General features: G+C 50.6%; 1 protein-coding gene across 1 annotated transcript; it reads right to left on the minus strand.

Moving 5' to 3' along the window:
• Positions 1-3,632: 3,632 nt before the first annotated feature.
• LOC122382363 (nephrin-like) lies at positions 3,633-19,620 on the minus strand. Its single transcript, XM_043367590.1, has 19 exons — positions 19,117-19,620; positions 18,481-18,615; positions 16,676-16,855; positions 16,157-16,318; positions 14,475-14,654; positions 13,364-13,654; positions 12,102-12,238; positions 11,438-11,603; positions 10,784-11,074; positions 10,217-10,400; positions 8,939-9,066; positions 8,406-8,678; positions 7,814-8,095; positions 7,381-7,559; positions 6,864-7,091; positions 6,353-6,545; positions 5,644-5,808; positions 5,181-5,305; positions 3,633-4,598 (listed from the first exon to the last, which is right to left on the minus strand). The coding sequence occupies exons 1-19, from the start codon at positions 19,169-19,171 to the stop codon at positions 4,278-4,280; spliced, it is 3,675 nt and encodes a 1,224-aa protein (XP_043223525.1). The 5' UTR covers positions 19,172-19,620; the 3' UTR covers positions 3,633-4,277.
• Between the last annotated feature and the right edge of the window lie 465 nt (positions 19,621-20,085).

Below are 20,085 nucleotides of genomic sequence, written 5' to 3' on the forward strand. Positions count from 1 at the left end.
CCCCTGGCATCCCGATGTGTGTCTCGGCCCCACACTGCAGCCTCCGACCACCGTCCTGTACCAAACCACCACCAGAGTCCAGCCGGGGATTACTGCCATGCAATGGTGGGGGACTTATTCCAAGAACCTGCTCCGCGCCGGCCGACCGGCGACTCAGCGTCACAGCGCCTATACGGTCCGCTCAGGTGGCCACTGAGACTCACTGCTGGCCCGAATCTGCCTGCACGCACGGCTATTTCGACATGGTAGCTGATGACTGTCCGTGGTGGCAGAGACGACACCAGTCTCCCGACGAGAGAGGTCCGAGGAGCTGACGCTCTGGTGCTCGAATAGTGTAGTGCTGCGACTGGTGCGGAGACTGGTGCTGTGGCTGGTGCCGAGGCTGGTGCCTATAGTTTTAGCGTAAACAGGGTGCAGAATGGACTGAGGGTGGACTTTTGACAGATTTTCAAGAATGATTTAGAGACGACATACCAAGAAAATATATCTATTGTGTTTTGTTCATTACTAAACCAATACCTACCTACAGCTGACAAGGAAGATTTGACGGAAGCCTTGAACGGGATCCTGTCAACATATTGTACGACTCACAACAATCTGGTGATCGGAAGTTATCATGAAGACCTCAAAGTGTTGTATAGCCCTTCTGTTGTATGCTTCTTGCGCAATTTTCAGCAGTGGCGACAAACTCAGTCGCCGTGACCGTCTCATCTTTTCACCGAGCACCCAGCGCAGGACCGAATCCCCGCGAGGTCCGCCTTCCCAAACATCTGGCCGTCTTCAAATCTTGTCACCGATTGTCACGGAGCCTGAGCGACTGCAGAGCGAGAGCGCTCTACCCTCTAAGACCGCCCGCTCTGGGGTGACCCGGTCCCGTGTGTCAGCCTACCTACGAGCTCTCCGCCGTCGATTTGGGCAACCGACGGCTGACCGTCGACAGGGTCGCTCCAAACTTGGCGTCCGACAAACCGCAGGAGGCGCACCCTCAGATGATAGCGTGCATCAGCAAGAGAGCGGGGTTAAGGAAACGGACGGAGCCGATCGCGACGAGCGTGGTATCCTGTTCTTCCCGGGGAACGTGATCCATTCGTTCGGGATCGAGCCGAGTGCCAAGGGTGAGCATCTATGTTCATTGTTCGTGTCGTGTTGATGTGTGTTCGTGCCGTGAGTATTGGGAACGTATATTTGTGTTATCTGTCCGGATCACTGGCTTTGGCTATTCCGGTGGGTGATCCGCCTTCACGGTCACGGTAATCCAACATCCGCCGGTTAACAGTGACACGGAAACTCAATATCGAAATACCGAGCGCCAACCATTCAGAAGGCAATATGATATTCTCTTTGCTTCCCTGCGAGTGGCACAACTCGATATAATCAATTAATGCATCTCCTAACATGTCACTTTAAGGCTGGCACCGTAACTGACGACGGATCTGCTTCGATTTTCTTTATATAAGGATTTGTTTTATTTCACTTACAAAATGGGATGCTTATTAGATTTAGAATACCCGAAATCTTACTGAATTGACATGAAAATTTCAGTGCCACATGCATGTAAGCTTCACATGTTTGAAAAGTAGGCGTCGGAAAGTCCGACAGACTTTCCAGATACGGTTAGTTTTCTTTGTCCCGAAGATTATGTTCGCTATGGGACGTTTAGTGGTTTTCAGTATCCAGTAGTACCCGAAAGTCGTTGTAACTCAGACACTATCGATGGATTCCTTCTGATGATGCAGCAAATGAAATGTTGCGGTCGGCATTAAGCTTAATCGAGCGATGAAGAAATGCTTAGCTTTATTACGTGCACCTGAGGAGCTTAACTGATCCCTGTTGTGAAAACAGGTTTGTGATGTAAAACACCGTTCTACTTCTTTGCGCCCACGCCACATTTTGCAATATTTTTGTAATGGCACAAATATGCAACTCATAGGTTCTGAGATCTTTTCACTTTCAGTAAGGCACAATGCCATGCCGAATGCGTGATTTAATTACATGCAAAGCAACACATAACGTTGCAAACGCCAATGCTCTTAAACCAGCCTAGTGATGTGTGTGCATCATGCTGTATAATGATTAATGCTGCGTATTTGCTGCGTCCTGTCACGCGTCTTGCGTCTGTTGCAGGCCCCGCGGTGATCGTGGCCGAGCCCCAGCCGGGGGTGGACACGGTGCTGATGGGCGGACCGATCTCCCACCCGATCCGCTCCCTGCTGGACACCAGCACGTCAACAGTCACTGTTACCACGGCCCAGGTCGGTGGTGGTGTGAGGAAGCCTGAAGAGGAGGGAGAAGAACCCTCCGCGCCTGGCCAGGTCGGCGGCGGTCTGAAACGGCCGGGGGAGCCTTCCAGACCGGCCATCCCGGCTCAGCCCGGCGGTCCGTCGGGAACGTCGAGTTCAGAAGAAAAACACCGACAGGGTGGAGCGTCAAGTCCAAAGGAGGGTCACCGTCAGAATGGTGTGAAAGAGGGACACTGTGAACCAGAACAGACGGACAAGGGTCTGCCTAGCCAGCGGGAGACTATTGGGGACCAGGACCACAACCATCGGAACGACATTGGCGGTGATTTTCCGGCCCCGTTGTCAGAGCGTTTGAGGTCGCCTCCGTTAGAGACAACTCCAGACCGACTCAAAAGCCCGTCTGTCCCCTCCCACCCTGTGAGAAGTCCTACTCCAACTGCGAACACCCCTCAGACGTCCATAGCGCAGCCTGCACGACCTCCTGGGACCCTTCCAGTCGGCGGTGGTAACCGGAGACCGATCGTCTTCTCCGGTACGACCAATCGGTTTGTCGGTGTTCCGCCACACAACGGACGCCCCGGGGGTTCGGTTGGCTTTCACAGACCACCTCTGAGGCCTGTCAGTTCACCGACTCTTCCTCTCAGGACTCGCCCGTCCTCCACGTCAGTGGCGGTAACACCCTCAGCGGGGTCTTTTCTAAAGAATCCCCAGTCTAATTCTCATGACATAAGATTCACACATCCGCCTACACGAAGGCGGCCCACGTCATCACTTTCACATACTAATCGGCTGCCTATTTCATCACCGCATGACTTTCAATCTTCTTTGCAGTTCCCAACTGGAGCTCATCCTTCATCATTGCATTTCTCCGGGGATAAGCGGCTTCCTCCCTTTTCTTTGAACTCGCACTCATCGCCTCTTCCTTTCAGAAAACGGCCGTCCTCAGCCATTCCCCTGCGCCCTTCGACATCTTTGGTCCCTCCTCAAGAGCCAAGCACCTCTCCAGTGTTCCCTTCGAGGAGGCGCCCATCCTCCCCACCGCGTCGCCCGTTGACAGGAAACCGCAGTCCACCTTCCAACCAAGTTCAAGGCTTTGGAGAGACAACAGCGCCGTTGTTCATATCATCGACAGCGGAGGGAACTAGAGTTGCGCCAGTCTGCCGCCAGACGGCGCAGTGTGAGCCCCAGGACCGGTTCAGACGCCGCTGTCGCTTTCAGAGGGATTGCGTGAACGGCAGACGGTGCTGCTACAACCGCTGCCTGGGTGTGCCCGTCTGCCAGTGATCGGACAGGGCTTTTTGGAAACGTTATATTTATTGTCGCGTCGCCGCAATATGCCATAAGTCGTCATCTTCGCGTTAATTCTTGCACTAGCATGCCTGTAAATAAGTAGTAGCCCTAGTTTTCGTAACATTTTGACAACGCTATGAGAAAATAAATATCAAACAGTGAGATGAAAATGTTAGTACGACACCTGCATAGTGTGAAAGGGCTGAATGGAGAAAGTCTAATAGAGTATTTCGTATGTATTATCAATAAACGTTTATTTACAAAATCGACCTATTCGCAGGGAAAAGCTCACATATAATGGCAGTTCAGTTGTGATAGTCACGTAACATGCTCCTTATAAAAGACGCATCAGTGCTGAATGATGATATTCGACAGCAAGCTACAAATACGGTATGGCACCTCGCTCATTCACACTTAGCTCGCATGTAGGCAAAATAATCCATCTCGCCGTCAAGATACATATTGATTATTGAGCCTTTCGAGACTTTCCTTTCAAACTCTCAACCCAGTATGGCAGAGACAAGCGTACATACAACGCACAACGCATAGTTACATCCCCATCCCATTAGTCTGTTTGTCCGGTCCATCCGTCCGTCTGTCTGTTCGTCCGTCCGTCGGTCCATTTATCCGTCTGTCCGTCTGTCCGTCTGTCCGTCTGTCTGTCTGCCCGTCTACCTGCCTGTCAATCTGTCCGTCTGTCCATTCGTCCGTCTGTCCGCCTGTCCGCGTGTCCGGTCCGTCTTCAGTCTAGAAGAGGTGGCCGCGCTGCTCCAGCGGTGGCGGTGGCGACGGAAGGACCCGCAGTCTCGGCTGGCGCGTCTGCCCCCTCTGCTCTCCCCAGTCAGAGAGATCCACTGACTCGGGGTAGTAGGGATCGGCCCTCCTACCGCCGCCCGCCAGGAGGTCGGGGGTGGGCACGGTCTGTCGGTACGGTCCCCCGCCGTAGCCCGCGCGCCGCGCCGTGCCGCCACGACTGTAAGCCGTAGAGGCGGGTGACCACGGCCGTCCGCCGTAGCCAGCCGTGGTCTCTGAGCCGGGACCGTAGCCACGGCTGCTACTGCTACCCTCCTGGGAGCGGGAAGGGGTGTGTGATAACAGAAATAATACACGACAGCGCTGGAACATAAAAAGAGAGGCTGGAACTTGACGAGCACTAGCGACACTAGCAAAGAATATGATATAAGAGGTGATATAAGGTTTAGCGTAGGAAAGACGTTTGTAATACACATCCTAAAAGTTGACCCATGAGCCGCTTGGAGGGGGGGGGAGAGAGAGAAAGTTCCTCCTTTACGGTTTGTGTGATATCTCCGAAACCTGATATGATATGAACTTGTAACTTAGTAGAGCTTCAAATGAATACCTAGGCCATACTTGAGGTAAGTTTGGTGGTAGTATCACTTAAGATGACATCACAGTGGCGTCATATAGTTGGACGCAATCCAGGCTAGCTACTCGGGAATATCTGTGCAAAGTTTCGCTTTTTCTATCTTTTCGCATTGCAACGATATCGTCGGAGAAGTAAAGGGTAATAACTAGCCCCCCCCCCCCCAGCGGCCGGCGGGTGGCAGGGTCATATAAACGAACGGTTGCAACATAACACTGCACGCACATGACGTTCAGCGCTATTTTTTATTTCTAATGCCGCCTCACCGTGTAGCTGTTGGCCGTCCCGCCAACGGAGTAGCTGTCGTCATCAGCTCGGCTCGCGTCGGAGCTGTCTGTGTCGCCACTGTAACTGCGCAGCGTGTCCGACTTGGCGCTGCTACTGGCCAGCTCTGCGCGTCGGGAGACAGGCACACAGTCACGGAAGGGCTGGGATGTTATACCGCAAAAGTCCCGTGAACTGTCTTGGAAGGCATGATGCCTATATACGGCTATACTGATGGAACAATGAAATAAAGTGTCTTCGTTATGACTAATATTGCTACGATTAGAATTAATAGTACTACATGTGATAACAACAACTTTTTATCTGACATTTTCCCGGATCGTTGCCAATGAACTCATATTTATTGATATGGTCTCGAAACACGCTTTGAAAAAATGCTGGATTGTGACGATTACCCTTATACATTTCCTAACAGAACACCGCCCCGATATTGCGCAGTCGTACTTGACAGCCGTCTGAGCTGACGTCGTCGGACAAAGCACGTCATCAGGATGACGTTAATGACGAGCAGGATGGCGCCGGCCACGGTGATGACAAACACGGCCAGCCGGGAGAGCAGCTCGCGGGCGCGGTCCTCCTCCTCGGGAGGCGCAGGGGCCTCCGGACCGTCTGTGTGAGAAGGAGGGGTGTGTGTGTGTGCGAGGAACGAGGGGTGTAATGGGAGATGACGGTCAGATGGTGGTGGGCAGAGAAGCAACGCTGTGACATAGATACGCTTGTCTACATGCGTGACATGTTAGACGAGTCCGTCTTTAGAATAAGCCGCCAGCCGGTTCATGAATGATTATGTAATAATGTGTAGATAAGTGTCCTTTTAAAGGTGCATTTTTCGTTCTTTCGGCCATCCTCGTCTTCCAAAAGCGAATGGCTGGCCATCGTTAGGCTTGTTTAAAACAAGAGGCATACCTTACCTACGCCTAATAGGGTGCTATCATTGTGTGCCGATTTCCATTAAATACTGTGCCGCAATACACCAGTGCATTCCGGAACAGTCTATATGGCACGCGACTAGACGGTCGCCTGGAAAAATTCAGCAATAGCCAATACTGTAGTCTGAAAGCACTTGCTTCACAAAAATGGGAGCATGTTTCTTTTGAGTGTTTTTTATTATTGCTGCAGTGTCCATGTACGAAGACTGTTTCCGGCTACATACCGGTGGTTTTGGCTTTGACGACGTCCTTGGTGTACCCGCTCTCTCCGAGGTCGTTGTAGGCCTGCACGGAGAAGCTGTACTCGGTGTTGGGCCGCAGCAGCTCGACGCTGAACACGGTGGCGTTCTCCGGCAGCACGTCCTGGTAACTGAACCGCTCTGGGCCGGCCGTCTCCGTGTACCGCACCCGGTACCGCTGCGGGACAGAAACAGGAATAGGTCAGTTGATCGTGCACAGATGCTAGCTATTGATGGGTGCATCATACACATAACATACAGCACACACATCATAAGCTTCCGAGAAGTACAAAGGGCGATAATCAAACAAATTAAGAGTGATAAAGAGTGAGTGACCTGTCACCAGCTCGCTCAGTTAGTCGAGAGATTAAGGATGGTGATACCATGCATTATTAACAACTGTATGACAGATCGACCACTGCAGCTTCATCTTTCTCCAACATCCTTTCAAACCCCCACACCACACCCACTGTCCTCCGCAGCCACAGCCGCTGACCTGTATGAGGCCGCCGTCGAACCCGGGAGTCCAGCTGAGCTCGACACTGTTGTGTGTCACGCTGAGCGCCTTGACCTCGATGGGCGGGTCGGGAGAGGTGGTGCCACCCAGCTCTATCTCCTGGCGCTGGAAGTTGAGCTCGTTGCGCGCCACACACGCGTAGGCACCATAGTCAGCGGTGACCACAGAGGAGACCTTCAGCACCGACTGCCAGGTCACCAGGCCCTCCTGCGTGTCAGAAACACAAGGTAGCATTAAGGTACATGAGTCTAATATCGCAAGGGTGGATCTCGCTTTCAAGTTTACATGGGGCCGAAAAGTCGGTCCAAAAGATGTTGAGCGAGAGATTGGTAATAGTTAAAAAATTTGAGCTTAGAAGAACTCGCATATAGTTATTTGCGGTTTTCCTCCGGTCACTTCACTGAGGGCTTTTGAGGGAACAGAACATGACGTAGTGGCCCCACAAGAACATGAACAGGGATTGTGGGGCACAATCCCTGTTCTCATGTTTGCTTACCCTGGTGTACGTAATGCTGTACTTGTCGTCTTCGGTCGACTCGTCGATGGCCACGCCACCACGTGACCACTCGAATGTAACATTGGGAGCTCCGCGGGCACGACACGTGATCAGAGCAGTTTCGCCTTTCTCAGCGGCCGACTTCAGAAACTGCGGACTGGTGTCGATCTCAGGGGCATCTGTGGCAGGCGAGAGGCATTGGAAAAAAAGGGCAACATACGAGATTGTGACGCATTACCTACATACATACATGGTTGTGACCGTAAGACCGTAGGAATGAATTGCTGTCTCGGATAAGTGTCTTATGATATGCATATTTATCATTTATGTCTTATATTTCAAACCATACGAACAGGGTAACTTAAATAAATCATTGCTTTTTAGCATCATCATGCATTTTCTAGTCCTCTCCTTAGCCCATATCCGAACTCACGTTCCACAAGCAGCCCAGCTGTGGCGTTGACCTCTCCGAGTCCGTTGTCGACCGTGCAGAGGAACTCTCCAATGTCCTCCTTCCTGGCGTCGTAGACGGTGAGGAAGGAGGTGCCGTTGCGGTAGAACGACTTGGTCTTGTTGCCGCCGAAGGTGAAGTCGTCTCTCGACCACTTGATCATGTCGTCGGTGGTAGGGTTGGCGTCGGCGAAACACTCCAGGACGGCCGTGGCACCGGGGGCCACCAGCAGCTCGCGAGAGATAGTCGTCACCTCCGGAGGGTCTGGAACACAGGATACAGGGTGGGACGAACTCGGAACAGTTGTTGAAAACTTTTCATCAGATATAGTCTAAGATGAGTGAAACTTTTAATCTGCCGTAAGTAATATAACAATCGTCTCACTGCAATTATTGAAGATATCTTTACTCAATAACCCATTCCAATATTAAAGCAATTTAAAATCTTGCTTCCTTTTTAGACCTACGACTTGTAAGTTAAACTCGAGTTTGAAGTATGAGAGTGCGCTTCGATTTAGAGTGACCCATTTTTCCCATTCCTTCATTGTCCCGAGTATACACTATACATCACTCACACTGCACATTAATGGTGACCCTCATCTTGGAGGTGCCCTCGTCGTTCTCGGCCTCCAGTCTGTACCGTCCGGCGTCCGCCTTCTGAACTGCCGTAATGTTGAGCAGCGGTCCTATGCCGACCACGCGGGCGCCCTCGGACGGCAGGCCGCCGTCACCCCTGAACCAACGATAGGTGATGTTGTCTGGACTGCCGCGAGCAGTGAGGTCCAGCAGACGCGAGTCGCCCACCAGGATGTCCTCGGTGATGGATTTCTTGGTGAAGACGGGCGCGACTGACGACAAGGGGAAGAGGGGTGAGTGTGAAACATCGGCCGATAGAGTTAGACGGGGTAGATGTCAGAGAACGCCATATCTGTTCGAAGCAAATCAATAATGGTAAAATGGACGACACCCAACCGATTGTGCTCTTCTGAGTTCAGCCAACAACAATTATTTTATGCAAACGTCAACTGTTAACTACGCTACATACACCCATCTCAAATTTTGGTAAGTTTGCTTTTCGACGTGCGAGCGGCGCGCATAAGACACTCACAGGCAACGTGAAGTGTGATGGCGTCGTGCATGTTTCCGGGCAGCACAGAGACCTGAGAGCGGCATGTGTAGACCGCTTGGTCGTCAGTCCACTCCAGACGCTTCCGGAGCCGGATCTTGCTGGTGAATCTGGGCATGGAGACAACACAATGAGATAACAGCATGTCTGCGAGCTACACTGTGTCGCAAGACATAACTGCCTGGGAGATAGACTGTACCGGAATACACGGCTACTGGGAGATGTACTCTACCGCAAGACACGACTGCCTGGGAGATAGACTGCATCGCAAGACACGATGACTGGGACCGCATGACACAACTGCCTGGGAGAAAGACTATGTCACACAACACAACTTTCTAGGAGATAGACTGTACCGCAGGACACGATGACTGGGAGATAGACTGTACCGCATGACACAACTGCCTGTGAGATAGACTGTACCGCACGACACGACTGCCTGGGAGATAGATTGTACCGCATGACACGACTGCCTGGGAGATAGACTGTGCCGCAGGACACGACTGCCTGGGAGATAGACTGTGCCGCGGGACACGACTGCTTGTGAGATAGACTGTACCGCAGGACACGGTGACGGGGAGATAGACTGTACCACAGGACATGGTTACTGCCTGTTAGATAGGCTGCACCTCAGGACACTGCTGCCTGGGGGATAGACTGTACCGCAGGACATGGTACTGCCTCTGAGATAGACTGTACCGCAGGCCATAACTGCCTGTGAGATGACTGTAGCGTAGGACACAACTGCCTGTGAGATAGACTGTACCGCAGGACACAACTGCCTGTAAGATAGACTATACCGCCAGACACGACCATGCCTGGGAGATTCCCCGAGTTCGATGTCTCTCGGACTGCGAAGATTCTACGTCGTCCGGCCAATCACCTTCCATAACCGCAGCCGAGCCCCCGCTGACCTTGAACGGGATTGGCCGGACGACGTAGAATCTTCGTCGTCCGAGAGATATCGAACGCGGGGTATGTCGCACAACACAAGTGTCTAGGAGATAGACTGTACCGCAATACGGCTGATTGGGAGGTAGACTGTACCGCAATACACGGCTGCCTGCGAGATAGACTGTACCGCATGACACGACCGCCTGTGAGCTAGACTGTGCCGCCGGGCACGGCTTCACAAATGATAGACTGTACCGGAATGCACCCCGTCTCACCCTTCGACTCGCTGGCCAGCTTTAGCTTACCTCGCCTATCTCACCCTCCTCTCAAAGTCCCGTCTTATCCTCTCACCACCCTCGATCTCACCCTCCGTGATCGCCGGCCGGTTTGCTGGTGACATTCGACACTCCGTCGGTGACCAGCTCACTGTTGCGCCACCAGGTCAGATTGGCCGCCGGGTTCGACGGTCGAGACTCACAGATGATGACCGCCCGCTTCCCGGCCTTCAGCTTCTTCTGCTTGACCTTCAGCTTCAGACCAGGCGGTGGGTCTGTAAAATGGTGAATGAAACGCGTCGGTGACTTCATTACTGATGGGATAATTAGGAAATTGGTGCTTCTTGATTTGATGCAAATAATATTTTCAAGTGCATGTATGTATTTGCAAATGATGTAATAAAGAAGGCATGTAATTGTCAAGCATAAAAATGATGAGTGGAATTGCCTCCTTTTTTACATACATAAAGTAAATTCTTTAGTTAGGAGATTATAGTTATAACCTTCAGCGTCATGTTTCCACCATTACATGTGATCGTGCAGATGTGAGCTGTGATCAATAAGGCTGCACTCTAATCGCTGACCTGTGCCCCTCTGATCGCTGACTCTGATTCTATCGACCTGTGCCCCTCCCTCACTCCCCGCCCCGTCTGCTCACAGTAGACGAGCAGCGTGACATTGGTCGAGTCGGGACTCTCCAGCACCGGGTTGGAGCTGTCGCACCGGTACACCGCTTCGTTATCGCGGTAGTCGACGGCGAACGACAGCACACTCCTCGCCACGTCGTCATCGACTTTCGTCTTGGAGTTCTTCTCGTCAGAGCCCTTGTACCAGGTGAGAGAGGCGGATGGGTTGCCGCCCTGCGCCAGGCACGAGAGGGACACGCTCTGACCTGAGGTCAAGTACGTGCCCGGAACGTAGCCCAGAATGCGCGGCTTCTTCGGAGGGTCTGTGAAGGCGGCCATGGGGGAAGGCCAGTCAGAGATTGGCTGTTTTGTTTGATGACTGAGTTCTGATCTCTCTTCAATAGTGATTGGGGTTATAATCCATTGGTGTTTTACGCCGCAGGAAGCCTCACTGTCAGGTGTTGAATATCAATTTCGGTTAGAGTACTTTATTTCTAGCAAATCACAATTTCTTTAAAAAAAAAAAAACGTCAACAAAATGTAATATTTAACACCTGTTTTATCACAGCCCAGAATCCTTTTTTATACTTTGTTGTGGGTATATTGATAAATAACTGAAGGTTCAGGAAATGCAACGTTATTCCATCTAGCTCAAAGGCTACGCGTGCCACCCTACTGGCACTTACATAGTACCGTGACCTTGATGGTGCCGACCTCGTTGATGCCCAGAGAAGGGTTCAGTGCGTAGCAGGAGACCACCATGTCCTCGCGCATGTTCATGGGGATGGTGGCAGTCAGGTTGGACTGGGACACCCAGCCGCCCTCGTCGTGAGGCTCAATGGCTTGAGTCGTCTGAAAGAAATAATGGAGCATTTATCTTACGTGACAGCCTAAATATGCGTATTTTGACTATCCAAAATTAAATGTTTGTTATGCATTTAAACACTAGCCATACTTCAACGGGATCTTGTTATTTCGCTTTCATTCGCATCAACATCGCTTGTAAGGTAATGACAGTCAGTCTTACAAGTACCGCGCAAGAGTGCGGGGGAACCATCAAGCCCGACCGTGGAAGGACTGCTAAATTTGAGTCACCGAAGCAATTGACATCCTCGTTCATTCCCCAGGTCAATTGGTTCGGTGACTTTCAAATTATAGTAGACCCTTCCTCGGTCAGGCTTGATGGATCCACCGCACTGTCGCGCGGTACTTGTAAGACTTAAAAGGGACTGTAGATATTTCCGACAACCTGAATTGTGGCTTACGACCTTCAACATATTCATACGCACTACTAGGACCCCTACCGTCCTCTTCACTTCACCATTTTGGGCGAATTCCCAGAATACGTACGTTGACGACGGTTCGTCCGTTGAGCACCCAGGTGATGTTGGCCGGAGGGTTGCTGCTGGATGTCTTACAGGACATCTGGATATCCTCGCCGCGTTTGGCCTCCTCAGTTCCCTCGACTTCGACCGACTCGGGTCCGACTGGGAACGACCGTGGGGGGAAAGCCCGGTGAGATCGACTCTACTTTGCAGCCAACTTAAAACGTGATATTACAAATAAGACAGTAGGAGTCAAAGGTTTAGTGAGTGGTCTACAGACTGTGAACGGTGGTACAGCTTTCTCTGAGTGATAGCAATCAGCTGCTTTTAGTGACTGCTTTCCATGGCAATCAGTTATACGTGACAAGTCAACTAGCGGCGGCACGACGCGTGGCGGTCAGTCGACCTCTCCAGCATTACTTCAGCCAGCAGCGGTGTTCCGTGCCTCACTTTGCCACCACGTGGCTTCCATTTTCACGTAATGTACCTACTGCGTAGTATTTATTCATGCTACCCAGCCGCTGTGTGCCGCTGTGGTGTCTGCGGTTGACTCGTCTGCTACCGCCGACCGTTGTGGCCGCCTGGCGTGACCTAAACACCGGCGTCCCCACGCCCGCTGCTGCGGCCTCTAAGAACGCCCCCGGACGGCGCCTCCATCCTCCCAGGAGTCTGGTTCATGCGCCCGGGGGCCCTGACCCCACGCGACCCCGCCGCGTTGGATCAGCTGGCTGCTGACGGTGGCCGGGGCGGTGTTTCACGGCCGCTGCTAGCGCGCTGCTACCACGCTGCCAGCGCATTTCGCGAGCTGACGCCATAGTTTGTGGTCAAGTCACTCAAAGTTGGAGCGCCCGAGTTTGTTGATATTTCCATGGAAACTCAATTTGACACGTGTGCTGGCAGCGTGCTAGTAGCGGTCGGGAAACAGGGCCCGGGCCGGGCCGGGCCGCGACCTGACCTGCCGGGGAGCGGCGTGCGACCCGGCACGGCCTCCCCGGTCGCATACAGCGGAGCGACCACCCCACGCTCTGTGTGAAAAACCGGCGAGAAGGGAGGAAACGAGTCCAGCCGCGCCGCAAGAGAGGAGGGGTGTGCTGGCGCCGGCACGGCAAAAGCGCCACGGACGCAGTGATTGCTGGACAGCTTAATGTGCAGTCATTACAACCCAAAATACCGGGCATATGTGAACCCAATACCTAATCATCTATCGTATAGATAAGTAATTTGTTTGGGTGTCAAGCATAACACAAATCAGCGCTTAGCAGAACTAACTAGTAATGTATTACTCACATTGGACGTTCATTCTGACGGAAGTCACCATCGGCTCGGGGTGCACGAACGACGACGCCTCGCACCGGTAGACGGCGTCCAGGTCGGAGGCCGCCGCCTTGAACGTGTACTCGGAGATGGCCCGGTTGCGGATCGTCCGGTACTGGTAGGTGATGGGCTCGCCGTTCTTGAACCACACCAGCTCGGCGAGAGGGTTACCGTTCCGTGAGATGCAGGTCAGAGTCTTCTCCTCGTCCATTCTGACAATCTCACCCTCGTCGTAGCCGGTGATTTCGGGAGGACTTGGTGCGTCTGACGATAAATAGGAAAGGGCGGGAAGAAGGGGATGATAACAGGGTTGCCATTTTAGTGAGTGAGCTAGCGAGTGATTCAGATAACATGTTGGTTGAACCAGAACGCATAACACTCGCCTTAAATTGAACTATTGAAAATAATTCGTAGAAGTGTCACACAATAAAACGTAGAACGATAATCGGTATCTTATCGAGCTGTAGCCTGTATTTACTGCCCTTTGATAGAAACAACTATCGATTGCACTTGTCGATTTCGCTTCTTCAAGCGCGAAAATTTTAGTAATAGAACTGCGACACATTTATTGGGGCAATAATAGTAAAATCTTCCTTGATATCAGCACATGAATATCTGTACAATTACCTATCCACGTCTCTCTTATATTACGTGCTCACGGGATTAGATATGGTGGAATTGCGCAGAACAAGGCTATCGAACTCAGCCAGAGGATCGATGCACAAGGCAGGCGCCATGTGGGGGCCACTGGAAACTCACAGGGCAATATGTCGCATCCACACCCAACAGGCACGAAACACGCAGAATTCACGGAGCTTGGAATGCTTTCAAACCAGGGTGCAAGTTCACTCACACTCACACTCACTGTGCAAGAACACTCGCAGAATACGTAAAACGCAAAGCATGGAGCACTCGCATATCTCAAAGCAATAAACAACACGAGAAATTCACAAGACACGGGCCCGTGTATCAGAAATCACGTAGCACTCATAAACGCAGCTAGCTCACTCACATAACACAGGGAACTCACGGAGCACGGGTGGCTCACATAACCCAGATCACTCATTAAACACTTTTCACTTACAGAGTACGGAGAGTGTGACGGTGGTGTTGAAGCTGGCCTGCTGGCCGGCCGGTATCGCCGGGTGGATGGCCAGACACGAGTACCCGGCGCCGTCATCCAAGTGGGTGGGCTCCAGGGTGATGGTGGAACTGGTGTCGTTCCGTTCCGGCTGATCCGGGTCAGAGAACGACACCTCCTGGTCTGAGGGGGCCGCGGAGGTGATGAGTGTGATAACCCGCGCCCCGCTGGGGGGGGGGGCAGAATCTGCCCCCCTCCCGTTTTTCGCCAATAACTTCTAAACGCGTTATGCCAGCGACGTCAAACTTTCAGTACCTTATCACACATTAATTTGACACGTTCCCTGAAAATGTGAGCGAAATCCGTCGGAAATTTTTTGAGAAATTGACGTTTTAGTGACGTCATGTTCGCCATTTTCGCCTCAAAAACGGCAAAATTTCAAACGCCGCTAACATCTTCATATTTAAAGGAATCAAGACGTAACAAAAAAGGTTATACGTGATTCTACTTTGTCTATCAAATGGCTATCTCGGTTTTTGAAAATTTTGGATTTTGGCCCAATTTTTTTTTCTCAAAAAACTGACTTTTTTGGGAAAATAATTATAAAATCCAAAATTTTGAGTGTATCGAAAAAACCGGAATATATGTCAGAGAAGTGGTCTATATGCACCTACATACCAATTTTTAGAAGAATCGGTTCAAAAATGTGGGAGTTATTCAAAATTTTATGACGTCACGACACACAAAAATTTTGAAAAATGATTTTTTAAGAAGTTCTAGACCTCGTACGTAAACAAAAATAGCACCATTCGATTCGCCGTGAAAAACTGCTCAGATAGACACCTTTTTAGGCCTTAACAACCAACTTCAAAATTTGACTTTACTTGACCTGACCTTGACCTGACCTCGACCTGAAATTCATCCAGAGGTGGTCCATATCACTTATTGAGTATGCCTATTGAATTCTATGAGTAAAATGACCCATAAAACATGTGTCGCACATGCCCTTTTCTATATTTTGTTTTTGGTGACCTGACCTGACCTGACCTGACCTTGACCTTGACCTTTGAATGACATTGTATGCAACGAATATTGTCTGGGTAGTCTAAGAACACGTTTTGGGCAATCAGCCTCATTCCATTCTTTGGCAACTTCGGTGCAAGGCCGATACTGTAGAAACTTGCATTTTGTACCCTTGACCTGACCTTGACCTGACCTCTGACCTACTTAAGCAAAAAAAATGGGCTCTTAAGATCCGCCTTGTTGAGAGCTTTCGATTGCCGTTTTCCCCGTCTTTCTACGACCATCTGTTCGGAAGTTAGACAGGGGGCAGAATCTGCCCCCCCCCCCCCCAGCAGGGCGCGTATGGCTGAATAGCCCAGCGGGGCGCGGGATAAAATAGGGTGTAGACCGGAGGGAAAATGTAATTGGCCCCTAATGCTTTGAGGTAAACGTTACGGTAACTGAACAGAATAAATGGTTTAAGTTATAGAAGTTAAGCGGCCGTCTTCATTCGGCATCGACAGAGCAGGTTGGCAATTTGTTATAAAACAAAATGTATTTGATTCAGATAATGTTTCTGTCGCCTCCTTGACGCCAGGCAAATACGAGAGTGTAAAATAATGGAATTGATCAATAACAAACAGATTATTACGCGTACTGCTTTACTGCAGGCAGGCACTCACCCGGTTGTATGTCGACCCCGTTCCTTTGCCATTGCACCGTGGCCGCCGGTTTGGCTTCTTTGACATCACAGGTCAGCTTGATCTCGTTTCCAGTCCGGATCTCAAACACTTCTGGTCGCGGTGAGCGTGCCTCTGACGTCACCGATATGGATACGGGCTTCACTGGGGGGAGGGGGGCGTTGACGTCACAGTGAATGAGGCAGGCTTCAGCGTGGAGTGGATATTGGGACGTTAGATGGAGGAAAGTAAAGCTGACGATATTATAAGGGAGTCAGATTGCATTTTACCTTGTTGCTCGTCAATTTATTGCTTATTGCAGCCTATTTTAGGGCTGGAGAAAGGCACCGGAGCCCAACGCATCCCGAAATCTTCTGAGCTTTAAAGATTTTATCAACGTTTTGCGAAGCTCAGAAGATAATGTTAATTGACATTGAAAACACTTCTTAGACTCCGCAGCATTACAGGCATTCTCACTTCAACAGTCAACACACCTTTCTTCCTTGAACCCTTTTCACTCACGCAGTACAGTGACATAGGCCGCGGCGCGAATGGCCTCCTGGCCTCCGTTGGGTGAAACCTGGCACTGGAACAGCGCGTCATCCTCCAGTGTGACGTTGACGATCCGCAGGTCATTGACCCCGGCCTCGGCGTCACCGATGACCCGGTACCTCGGGAAGCCGGGAAGATCACGCTCGTACCCTGCAGAAGAGGCGCGGCCGGCCGACGGCGGCCTGTCAGGTAGGCTGTGCCGGAGGGCTCCTGTGTGCTGCGGGACAGCCTATGCAACAGCTGATTATCATGAGCTGCGTACTGCGCATTAGATGTGCATCAGGATTGCGGTTGACAGGCTCGTCGATAAATCAGCAATGTTGTGTAAAGGAAAACAATGTGTTCAGATGTGCTACATGCCTATGGGTTGTATGTAGGTGCTAGTCACAAAAAGATAAGTTGACTTTAGACTTAGCCGTAGTGTCTTGTGTCTCAAGCCGACGAGTTTCTTCACACTTTCACATGCTTTTTGTCAGGCGGATCAACAGCCATTAGTTTGTACTTGTTTTTTACTTGATTGGGTCAGCTTCAGTTCACTAGTAGTTAGGTATACGTTGTGACAAATGAGATAATAATTGGCACAATCACCCGAACTGCGTCGCCTCATTTGTGACTGCGTGGGCCGCCAGCTGCCCCGCGGCCGGCTGCTGCCGTCCGCAGGGCAAAGGCCCGCCCCCTGTAAGGTGACCGGTGCGTGGCACAGGGGGGCGGCTCCCGTTACACATGTGCTCGGTGGCGGAAGGCGAGCGAGTGGACTGAATGTGACGGGGCCCGGGGCACGTAGAGGAGTTTTATCAGACAGGGTGAATGGAACATAAATTATGCTACAATGCTGCGGTGGTAGAATGCGAACCTGATGGCCTGCTGGAGAGGACAGTCCATGGTACGATCTCTCGAACCCCTGTATAGTCGACTACAGAATGATGTTCCACTCCTCAGAAGCTATCAGTTGACCGGAGCGCTAAGTTGTGCCGTTTATCAAGCAATTAAGCGGGTCGATTGTGAGCATTGGGAAAAAGCTATAATTTGTGAACTCAGCCCGTGTGATGCGGCACAGCCTACCACTCCAGGCAAATAATTGCCGATGAAAAGTGGAACATCATTCTGTAGTGGACTATACCTACTGTCGCCGTCAACCACGCTAGGGCCGCTTAGGATAATGTAACCAGTTATCCATTACGGCTAAAAGGCAAATGGTGGAAAGTTACAAAAACATCAGATCTGGGAACTAAGAAAGCAGATATGCATGCCTGTAAAACAAATATGCGTTACGTAAGCCGTGTAGACCGGCTGAATAACGCCTTCCGTAGTCATGATACAAATTCGAAAGGTACAGGTACAAACCCGCGGAGACGGGTTTTAGCGGTAGGTTTTGCACCTAGAAAATTTAGTGTACTTCAGGCTATATCTTCGTCGTCTTAAGCTTTTAAATGTAGAAGATGCAATCGACTTGTTGGTTCACAAGCCGGCCATGATCATGTAAAATGGCTTCATCGTAGATCGATTAGTTTCTGAGATATAACCGGAAATGTAAAAGTGCAAAACCTACCGCTTAATCTCGCGAGAGCCGTACCTATTTTAACGAATGCATCAGTAAATGAAAAATGTACACCTTATTTTAGCAAATGCATCAGTAAATGAAAACTGTTTACCTAATCACGAGATCATTCATAATCATTTATCATATCCAGCGTCACCAAAACAGAATCAAACAGCTAAGAGGACACATGCCGCCTTCAGGCAGCGCCTGACCTCCGTCTGATTATATCTCTCACCCATGGCGAAGCCCTCCTTGGTCCACTGGAGCTGGCCGACCTGGTGGTCGACCTCGCAGCGCAGCGTGACACTCTCCCCCTCGATCACACTCGCGTCCGACGGCCGCACCCGAAACCGCTGCTGCTGTGAAAACGCTGAAAACGTGCAGAAAACAGCGGGCCAATGACAGGGATTAAAAAAAAAATTGTTTAGTGAATCTTCAATGCATCAGAACTTTTTGATGGGCATTTAACAACGTTTTTTTCACCAATTATATGCTCCCAAAGTGCATTTGTCTACACTGTTTCCTACTTCCTAGTGACTATATAAGAGGTAGATTTGTTGGAAAGTGAAGCTGCAATCTGCATGATTCTGAAGTAATCCGTTTGTACCCCTTATTTGAATATAACCATGATCGCAGCATATCAATTCGTAGATGAAATTACATCAGTTCATTATGCATGTATGTAAATGTGCATAGTTTATAAAATCCAGCATACACAATAAGCGTCCTCTGTTATACATGTATAAATATAAAGGAATAAATATACAGGAAATGAATTGATCTGTATATTTATGTTGCATAGCTCTGGAAATAACGCTAAGAAAAGTTTATAACAGTTCATGACGAGCTACACAAAACTTTCTTAGCTTACCTGGTGTTATCACTGAGCTGCTGATGGCCAGTACCATCAGGATTGCCGCCGTCATGTTGAGGCGGTGCTACGCCTCGCAGCCTCTGGAGTCGTTCGTTTGGTCGGCGTTCGCCTGAGTGCTCACGTTTTGTTCCAGTAACGCTACGACGTTTACCCGTTTACCGGTTTGCGTCTCACCCAATCCACGCTCACTCTTTCAAACGTCGGCTACCCGCCCAGTCGGCACTTCTTCTCACAGCTGCTTCGCTAGAGTTTGACTTTCTAGCTTAGAGAGCTCACCATTTTGAAAGTATGGAATCAACTAGTTACTGCCAAAAAATCACAGCCTCACCCCACTCGCTGTTCACTCAACACTAGATTCCTCTCCACTCGCAGCTCTAAACCAGTCACGGGCGATCGAACTGTCTCACACTGCGCCAGCCGTCAGGCAGAGACTATGCCTCACTCAGCACGATTCAGCTCACTCAGCTCACATTCAGCGGGCTCCCAGACGATCACTTAGCGTGTAGTGTTCAGAATGCGACACTGCACTGGGTCAGTTCGCTCCGCACGCGCCCGCGGGCTCGGCACCACGACCCCCGTCACAGCTGCAAGCTGATCCGCTGGCCGGCGAGGTAACTCGAGCCGGGGGAGGCGTGGGTGCGCGCCGCGAATGGGCGAGGGGTCGGTGGATTGGAGTCGACAGCGTGGTGGAAATGTCATGGCTTAATTATAATTACTGATTGGTGGCTTATGAATGAGGGTCATGGGTCTGAGACGTTTCTTTAGGCTATGTTAGCGTGCATTGTGTTCTGATGGCTGATTCTTATAGGAATCGGCATTGGCCTATTTAACCGTTTCGGCTCTATAAGCAGTTCCTCTGTCAAGTTTTCGTTGTTACTGATTTTCATATTCTTGAAATGTTCCCGTTTTACAACAAACTGTTATGCATTCACTGATACGAGTAGTCCTTAATGTATGATGAATGAT

The sequence above is a fragment of the Amphibalanus amphitrite genome, unplaced genomic scaffold (assembly GCF_019059575.1).
Source record: "Amphibalanus amphitrite isolate SeventyFive unplaced genomic scaffold, NRLGWU_Aamphi_draft 000138F_arrow, whole genome shotgun sequence".
Lineage (NCBI taxonomy): Eukaryota > Metazoa > Arthropoda > Thecostraca > Balanomorpha > Balanidae > Amphibalanus > Amphibalanus amphitrite.

Coding starts and splice junctions, on each gene's coding strand:
- LOC122382363 (XM_043367590.1), bottom strand. CDS start 19,171: ATGACGGCGGCAATCCTGATGGTACTGGCCATCAGCAGCTCAGTGATA. Junction 16,856..18,480: donor CAAGGAGGGCTTCGCCATGG/GTGAGAGATATA, acceptor CCTCTTCTGCAG/GGTACGAGCGTGATCTTCCC. Junction 10,401..10,783: donor TGTCACGCTGCTCGTCTACT/GTGAGCAGACGG, acceptor ACCATTTTACAG/ACCCACCGCCTGGTCTGAAG.